Genomic DNA, 8,180 nt, shown 5'->3' with positions numbered 1-8,180 from the left:
TCCCCAGACGAGACGCGGACACGTGCTTCCTCTTTTTTAACAAAATGTATTCATCTTTCTCAGAACTGAAAAATAAATCTATGTACAAAACAGGAAGAGATCGGGCTCCCCTCGCCCGCCGCCAACCCCCCACAGGCTTCCCCTGGCGTCACCGAGCCGGGCTGCACCTCGGGGAGGTTCCCGGCGGGGCGCAAGCGGGGTCCCGCTCGGACCTGGGGCCAGTTCGGTCAGGAAGAGGGCGGGGCTCGGGGCTCACAGGCTGGAGGCGGAGCTTCGCGTCCCGGACTCCCGGGCTGGGCGGACGAAGCTCCGGCTCCCGAGTTGGAGCGGGACTTCAGCTCCCTGGGGTGGGGGCTCGGATCCCAAGGGACGGAATTCTGAAGTGCGGACTGTACTCCTAGTGGCTGAGTGGGCTCCTAGGGGCCGGGCTGGGGCGGGAACTGTGTCCCTTGGGTGGACCCCTATGAGCTGGGGGCAGCCCTGAGCAACGCAGTCTGGCTCTAGGTTAAGCGCCTCCGGTCGAAGGAGCTCGACTTCCCAGGGCTGGGACTTAGGGACTGATCAGGGCCCAGGTGAGGTTTCGGTTGCACAGCTGGGATTCTGGGAGAAGGGACCTATTTTTTTTTTTGAGCCGGATTCTCACTCTGTCGCCCAGACTGGAGGGCAGTGGCAGGCTCACAGCGACCGCAGCCTCGACCTGCTGGGCTCAGGCGACCGGACTCAGCCTTCCAAGTAGCTGGAACTACAGGCACGTGCTACCATGCCCGGCTCATTTATTTGACTTATTGTAGAGATGAGGGCTCGCCAAGTTGCCCAGGCTGGTCTCGAACCCATGGGCTCAGGCCATCCTCTCACCTCGGCCTCCCAAAGTGCTGGGATTGTAGGTGCAAGCCACCGTGCCCAGCCTGGGACCTACATTCTAAGGCTGGGGCAGGGCCCTTGGTACCGAGCCAGGGCATGTAGTCTGCATTCTGGCTGCAAGGAGCCTGGGTTCCTGGCAGGGGTGGGCTCAGAGCTGGGGAGTCGGGAGCATCGCTCTGAACTGAGGGGTGGGCGGCCTGGGCCACAGGCTGCTAGGAAGTCCCCAAGAGTTCAGAGGCCCTTGCGCTGCCGCTTGAGAAAAGACAGCGTGTAGTCACTGGGCGTGGACACCTTCTGCTTCTTCATCTGCACCTGCGACTGCGCGGTGAGCTGCAGCTTGATGGCACTCGAGTTGATCTTGGTGGCCACCAGCAGCTCTTTCATGCCCTTCATCTTCTCGCTCTGGAAGGTGAGCACTGGCCCCTCTGGTGGCGGTGATGCCGCAGGCGCTGGCACCTGAGCAGGGCCGCCACCTTCAGGGCCTCGGGCAGCGCCCGGGGCCGTCCCCAGCGGCTTCCGGGGGGGCCCAGACACCACACCCTGGCAAGTGCCAGGGCTCTTGTCCAGCGCGGGCTTCTTGGGCAGTGGGGGCTCCTCGGGCTTGGACTCCCGCCGTGGGCCCCGCCGCCGGCCTTCCCGGGCTTCCTCGCCCCAGGGCTCCTCCGCCTCAGCTGCCTCGGCCTCACGGCTCACAATGCGCACCTTCTGCCGCACCTGGGCGGACAGGAGAGCAAGATGGCAATTTGCCAGCCCACAGCTGACTCCTGGACTCTGCCAGGGCCCTCCCATCCCGTCTGGCGGCATCCCAGTCTGCCCCGGGAGATGGAGGCCTGACTCTCCCACGGCGGCCGTCACCACCTCCACGCGGTCGCCCTCACCTGTCCCTCGAAGCGGCCTAGGGACTGCACCAGGAAGGTGGCCCAGCCCACGTGCAGCACAGGCGTGGGGCTGCCCTCCTCCCACTTGCAGATGCCATCGTAGAATCGCAGCAGGTGGGCGAAGCACTCGGGGTCCTGGAGGGCAGAACCCTGGCTCTGAGTGCCCTGGGTGAGAGGGAGAGGAGAGCCAAGGTCAGAGTCCCTCGATCACCCTCTGCAGAGGGTATGGGCAGGCCCCCCATCGAGGCAATGAGCCCTGGCTCCAGAAGAGGTGAGCACAGGTCAGAGCTCTCTTGGAATCTTTCTTTATAAAGCCCGTCCTCAACCAGGCCTGAGTGAGGGAGCCATCTCCTACCTCCATTCCCCCCAGGATGGTGGGGGACTGCCGGCCATGAAGGAGATGGGCTTCTACCCCATCTACCTGAAAACACAGGGCAGAACCCCTAAGATACACTCACCTCCCTTGCACCCAGGCCCAGGACCTCAGCTACACAAAAGGGAATGCCAGCCAGGCATGGTGTGACTCACACCTGTAATCCCAACACTTTAGGAGGTCGAGGTGAGAGGACTGCCTGAACCCACGAGATCAAGACCAGCCTGGGCAACATGGCAAGACCGCGTCTCTACAATAAATAAAAAATTAGCCAGGCGTGGTGGTGTGCACCTGTGGTTCCAGCTACTTGGAAGGCCGAGGTGGAAGAATCACCTGAGCCCAGCAGGTCGAGGCTGTGGTGGGCGTGAGCGTGCCACTGCACTCCAGCCTGGGCGACAGAGTGAGACTCCAACTCAAAAAAAACAGCAAAAAAAAGGAAATGCCTTCCTCCCGCCCTCATCCTGTGCATGTAGCCCCCATGTCCCAAGGCAGGAAGAGCCTGGCCCAGGTGGGAGGCTGAACACAGGCCAGGCTCCAGCCCTCACCTGGCTCTGGTCCCCGGGCCTCTCCTCGCCGGCCTCCAGCAGGCTGGCTGCTTCCTTCAGCAGATTGGGGATGACGTCATTGGCCACTTCAAAGAACTCCTTGTAAATCTCCTCGTCTTCCCGGCAATAGTTGTAGCTGTGAGAGCAGAGGACACTGTGGTCTCACCATGGGGGCCCAGGACCTGGCGGGGGATGGAGCCCAGGTTTCTTTTCCCAGGGACGGAGGGGTGGGTTCCTCACTCCAAAACGATGGTGTCTGCATCAGCCCAGAGCAAGAGGGGGAGGGGGCACAGGGCTAAGGGTGGAGTCCTACTGCTGGATGATGGTGGTTAAAAGCTGGGAGGATGGCCAGGCACGGTGACTCAAGCTTGTAATTCCAGCACTTTGGGAGGCAGAGGCGAGGGGGCTGCCTGAGCCCAGGGGTTCAAGACCAGCCTGGGCAAATGGCGAGCCCTCATCTCTACAATAAATCAAAATAATTAGCCGGGTATGTTAGCGCACGCCTGTAGTTCCAGCTACTTGGAAGGCTGAGGCAGAAGGATTGCCTGAGCCCAGCAGGTGGAGGCTGTGGTGGCCGTGAGCGTGCCACTGCACTCCAGCCTGGGTGAGAGTGAGACTCCAACTCAGAAAAAAAAGCTGGGAGAGGTGAGGGAGGAAAGCACATGACACCTTAACCAGAGGTCCCCACCCCACCTCCTGGGTGGTGGTGGCTTTGTTGCCTAGGGACTGGATAGAGAGGAGGAGGGACTTGGGACCAGGCCTGCTCCTGGGCAAGGGTGGTTGGAAACGGGTGGAGGGGAAGAACGGACAGACTAGAGACCCTAAGAGGGGATCCTCACTCCTGGATGACAGTGGCCGTGTCAGCCCAGGCCTGCAGGGCTTCGCGCACGTTGCGGTTGCGACAGTGGTAGCCAGCCAGGTACATATAGGGGTAGATGTGCTCGTCCCGGTAGTAGGTCTTAGCTGAGGCAATGCCCTGGAGAGAGGCAGGTGCCTCAGGGAGGCAGCCGCAACTGCCCGGTCACCCAAGAAAGCACCACAAGAAGACCCCCAAAGGGCCCTCCCGCCTCCTCTGGCTGGCAGTTCCCCACCCGCTCGCTGCTCCCCCCAGATCTGCAGGACTGCTTGCTCAGGGCTGGGGCGTCCGCAAGGGTGGGGACCCACAGCGGTCAAGGCCTGGGGTGGGAGGGGCCTTCCCACAGGCACACCCTTCAACACAAGCACTGAGGACTTCCAGTGGAGCCCAACGGCCCCTACCCCCAACTCCCACCAAGTTAACGCCCCTCCTCAGTGCTCCTGCTGGTTGACTTCTGTTATATGCCAGAAAGGACAGAGAGGGCCAGTGGAAAACGCAGGGCTGAGGGGACAGATTCAGGTCCTGTCCCTCCCCGGCAGGGAACCCAGGATACCCCTCGCACAGCCCCAACTACACTGTGATGCACTCAGCTGATACAAAGTAGGATTAGACAGGCAACATCCCCGACAAAGTTTCCTCCCCACCTACCCCTAGTAGACCCCAGAAAGGGGACCCAGCCACTGGTGGGCTCTCCCTTCTGCAACTCTGAGACGGCCCCACCTTGTGGTAGAGGGTGAGCGGGTCTGGCCGGCCAGGGGTGGGCTCCAGCTCTTCCAGATCCGCCAGATTGCCAAGCGCCATGGGGTACCTGGGAAAGGGTCAGAAATCCAGGCTGCCACGAGCCTTCTGGTCCCCCAGGCCCAGCCTGGCCCTTTCCCCGTACTGACCTTTCCAGATGGCCCAGGTCGTAGAGAAGCCAGAGCAGCTTCTAGAAGCCAAAGGAGAGAGTTAGAAGCTGGGGAAGGGGAGGAGGAGGGGTTCTCAGCCTGTCAGGCAGAGGTGGGGAGCCAGAACCACCAGAGCCCTCCCATCCCCGAGGAAGGGCCAGAGCTCAGGAACCAGCCCTTTCATGGCGTCAAAGCTCTCTTGTGACTGCATCAACAAGGGTACCTACGTAATCAATGTTTGTATATCTAACCCTGAATTGTCCCCCACACCTTTATAATAAAATAAGAATAATAAAAAGCCCTCCTGTGGCTCAACTTCCCTCTCCCAGAAGCCCTGGAAATGGCCTGGCCAGGAGTTATGAACCCACTTTTTTTTTTTTTTTTGAGTTGGAGTCTCACCCTGTCACCCAGGCTGAAGTGCAGTGGCATGCTCACGGCCACCGCAGCCTCGACCTGCCAGACTCAGGCGATCCTTCCACCTGAGCTTTCCAAGCAGATGGAACTACAGATGCACGCCACCATGCCCGGCTATTTTGTGATTTATTGTAGAGACGAGGTCTCACCAAGTTGCCTTGGCTGGTCTCAACCCCCTGGACCCAGGCAATCCCCTCGCCTCAGCCTCCCAAAGCACTGGGACGACAGGCTGAGCCACTGCGCCCCGCCTAACCCATTTTCTAAAAGGGGAAGTTAAGCTCAGGAAGGGAAGGTGCCCTGCCCAGGTCCCAGAGTCAGGTCAGCAGCCTGGCCCAGCCCACCCCTGCCGGGGGCACAGCCCTCACCTGCTGCAGCTGCAGCAGCTCCAGGGAGTCAGTGTGCAGGTCAATGGAAGGGTTGATGGCACACACCATAAAGGCTACCTCCATCTTGCGGTCACAGCGCATGTACGATCCTTTCAGGTACAGCCAGCTCTTGGGAAGGAATGAGACCAGATGCCGCGCGAGGGCCCAGCCTGGGCCTCCTCCAGGGAATGACAGCCAGGAAAGGGGCTCTCTGCCTTCGCTGCCTGGTACATGTCAGTGTGATGGGAAGGTGGGGAGGTGGCGCAGGAAAGAGCCCCTCGGGTGGCTTGGGCAGCAGAGTATGAAGGGAACAGGGTTGGGGGAAGGACATGGTACCCGCTCAGCCACACCAGCGTTGACCGTCTGGCCCCGGCGGTCCTCGTTGCCTTTGCCATGCCAGGTGACCTCAGCTGTCTGCTCCCCGTTGGGCCCAAACACTACCCAGGCGTGGTCCTCAGACAGGGCCAGGTGGACGTCCCGGAGCCCTAGGGCCTGACAGGCCCCCACCACGGCAAAGGCCACACCGGAGCTGTCCAGCTTAGTGCCTGTGGAGTGCATGAAGAGGGTCTTCTGGGCTCTGGCCTCAGGGAAGGGGGTAGGTTGTGACGGGCCATGCTGCCTCTCAGTCCCTTCACGCCTGTGCCCCACTCTGAGGTTCCTGCCCCCCATCCCTGCCCGCCCCTGTGTCCAAAGCCTCTCCCTCCCCTTTACACTCCTGTCTCCAACAAGAGACTTTCTAGATCTCTTGTAGCTGACCCAGCCTTTGGCCACATCCCTTCTCTTTCTCTGCAAGCATACTATATATTTCTATGATTTTTTTCTGAGTCAGAGTCTCACTCTGTCACCCAGACTGGGTGCACGCTCACAGCCACCGCAGCCTAAACCTCCTGGGCTCAGGCGATCCTTCTGCCTCAGCCTTCCAAGTAGTTGGAACTACAGGTGAGCACCACCATGCCCAGCTTATTATTTTTTTTTTTTGAGTTGGAGTCTCACTCTGTCGCCCAGACTGGAATGCAGTGGCTGCTCCCAGCTACCACAGCCTCGACCTGCTGGACTCCGGCGATCCTTCCACCTCAGCCTTCCAAGTAGCCAGAATTACAAGCATGCGCTACCACACCCAGCTGATGTTTTTGATTTATTGTAAAGATGAGGTCTCCTCGCCCAGGCGGGTCTCGAACCCGCGGACTCAGGCAATCCACTCACCTCAGCCTCCCAAAGGCGTGGGATTACAGGCTGAGCCACTGAGCCTGGCTTATTTTTTTATTTATTGTAGAGACGTGGTCTGGTTATGTTGCCCAGGCTGGTCTCGAACCCGTGGACTCAGGCAGTCCTCCCACCTTGGTCTTCCAAAGTGCTGGGATGACAGGCTGAGTCACCACACCTGGCTATTTCTATGAATGTAAGGCTTTCCCCACTTTATTGTACTTACTAGATTAAAATGAGGATGCCAAACACAGGACAGTCTGGCCAATGTTCTTTTTTCAGACCCACTAACAGATAATCCTAATTTATCTCTCTTCTGCTCAGCTCTGAAGCAGCCTCTGATTCTTCAATATGCCACACCAGGACGGGGGCCTGTCTACTGGGCATGGCCTAAAGAAGTTCTATGCAAGTCCTAAGTCTTAAGCCCCTGAAGGTCAAGCCTCTGGTCTGTTCAATTGCAAAACATTTTTTTTATTTGAGTTGGAGTCTCACTCTGTCACCCAGGCTGCAGTGCAGTGGCATTCTCATGGCCACCAAAGTCTCAACCTGCTGGGCTCCGGCGGTCCTTCTGCCTCAGCATTCCAAGTAGCTGGAACCACAGGCATGCGCCACCACGCCCAGCTAATTTTTTTGGTTTATTGTAGAGATGACTTCTCGCCAAGTTGCCCAGGCTGGTCTCAGACAGCTCAGGCAGTCTTCTCACCCTGCTTCTCAAAGTGCTGGGATTACAGGCGTGAACCACTGTGTTGGGTGCAAAACATTTTCATAGATGTGACTGTCTCAAATGTAGCCCAATTTTGCCTGTGTTTCCCCCAAATCTGTTGCCACCCTCTGTGCCTCAGGCTGGGCTGCAGAACTCTGGTGGCTGCACAATGACAGGGGTGGGCTGGGCGTGGTGGCTCACGCCTATGATCCAAGCACTCTGGGAGACCTAGGCGAGTGGATTGCTTCAGCCTAGGAATTTGAGACCAGCCTGGGCAACACAGCAAGACCTCTCCTCTACAAAAAAAAAAAAAGAAAAAGAAAATTAGCTGGCTGTGGTGGCGTATGCAAGCCTGTAGTCACAGCTGCCTGGGAGGCTGAGGTGGGAGCAGATCACTTAAACCTAGGAGGTGGAGGCTGCAGGGAGCCGTGCATGTGCCACTGCACTCCAGCCTGGGTGACAGTGTGACCCCCGACTCACACAAAAGAGCAGGGGCGGAGGTGCCAAGGGGGCAGAGGAGGGGTTACTGGCCTTGCAGCCAAGCCCCGGCGTTCCCCCTTCTGGGCCTAAGTTTCCCCAGCTGCGAAGGGAGGGATGGCCACCGCCACCTCCCAAGGTTTCCAGGCCTCAGAAGGCTCTGCCAGCCGTGGAGTGTCGCAAAGGTGGGCCCAGAATTCCGGGAGGGACGCGATCCGCTCTCCCCTGCCACGTGTCGGGCTCCGACCTGTGATGAAGCTGAAGAGCGACTGGATGTGGGCCCGGTCCTTGAAGTAGGAGCGGCTGAGGCTGTTCCAGATGACGTCGGAGACCTTCTTCACCAGCTCCCGGCTGGAGACGCCCCCCTCGCGAGGGTAGAGGGACAGGTCGACGGCGCCCCGGATCTGGGCGGTGAAGCGGGCGTAGAGGGCGGCGATGATGGACAGGTCTGCCACGGGGAAGTAGGTGAGGCCGCCGGGGGGGTCGGGCGCGGGGCTGGGCTGGAAGGTGAGCTCGGGCACGTTGGTGGGGATGACCCGGTTGACGGCCAGGAAGTGCTCCACGAAGCCCAGCACCAGGGAGAGGAGCACCAGGTCCGGCTCCTCGCGGCCCAGCTCG

The 8,180-nt window shown here is 59.7% G+C and overlaps 2 protein-coding genes across 2 annotated transcripts in view; both read right to left on the bottom strand.

Moving 5' to 3' along the window:
* The window catches only part of MAP4K2 (mitogen-activated protein kinase kinase kinase kinase 2), a 16,082-nt gene extending 15,123 nt beyond the window's left edge, over positions 1 to 959 (bottom strand). The window contains exon 1 of the mRNA XM_021708071.1: positions 947 to 959. Coding sequence (XP_021563746.1) covers positions 947 to 959 — 13 coding nt within the window. The remainder of the gene's footprint in view (positions 1 to 946) is intronic.
* The window catches only part of MEN1 (menin 1), a 7,827-nt gene continuing 534 nt past the window's right edge, over positions 888 to 8,180 (bottom strand). Inside the window, exons 2-10 of the mRNA XM_008049117.2 lie at positions 7,810 to 8,176; positions 5,516 to 5,724; positions 5,180 to 5,308; positions 4,401 to 4,441; positions 4,234 to 4,321; positions 3,497 to 3,633; positions 2,658 to 2,793; positions 1,740 to 1,904; positions 888 to 1,575 (exon numbers count right to left, since the gene is read on the bottom strand). Coding sequence (XP_008047308.1) covers positions 1,093 to 1,575; positions 1,740 to 1,904; positions 2,658 to 2,793; positions 3,497 to 3,633; positions 4,234 to 4,321; positions 4,401 to 4,441; positions 5,180 to 5,308; positions 5,516 to 5,724; positions 7,810 to 8,176 — 1,755 coding nt within the window. The 3' untranslated portion in view covers positions 888 to 1,092. The remainder of the gene's footprint in view (positions 1,576 to 1,739; positions 1,905 to 2,657; positions 2,794 to 3,496; positions 3,634 to 4,233; positions 4,322 to 4,400; positions 4,442 to 5,179; positions 5,309 to 5,515; positions 5,725 to 7,809; positions 8,177 to 8,180) is intronic.

Source organism: Carlito syrichta, unplaced genomic scaffold (genome assembly GCF_000164805.1).
Source record: "Carlito syrichta isolate Samal-C Ts95f unplaced genomic scaffold, Tarsius_syrichta-2.0.1 Scaffold130551, whole genome shotgun sequence".
In the NCBI taxonomy this organism is placed as follows: Eukaryota; Metazoa; Chordata; class Mammalia; order Primates; family Tarsiidae; genus Carlito; species Carlito syrichta.
The sequence above is the reverse complement of the archived record's forward strand: the minus strand, read 5'-3'. Positions and strand labels throughout refer to the sequence as shown.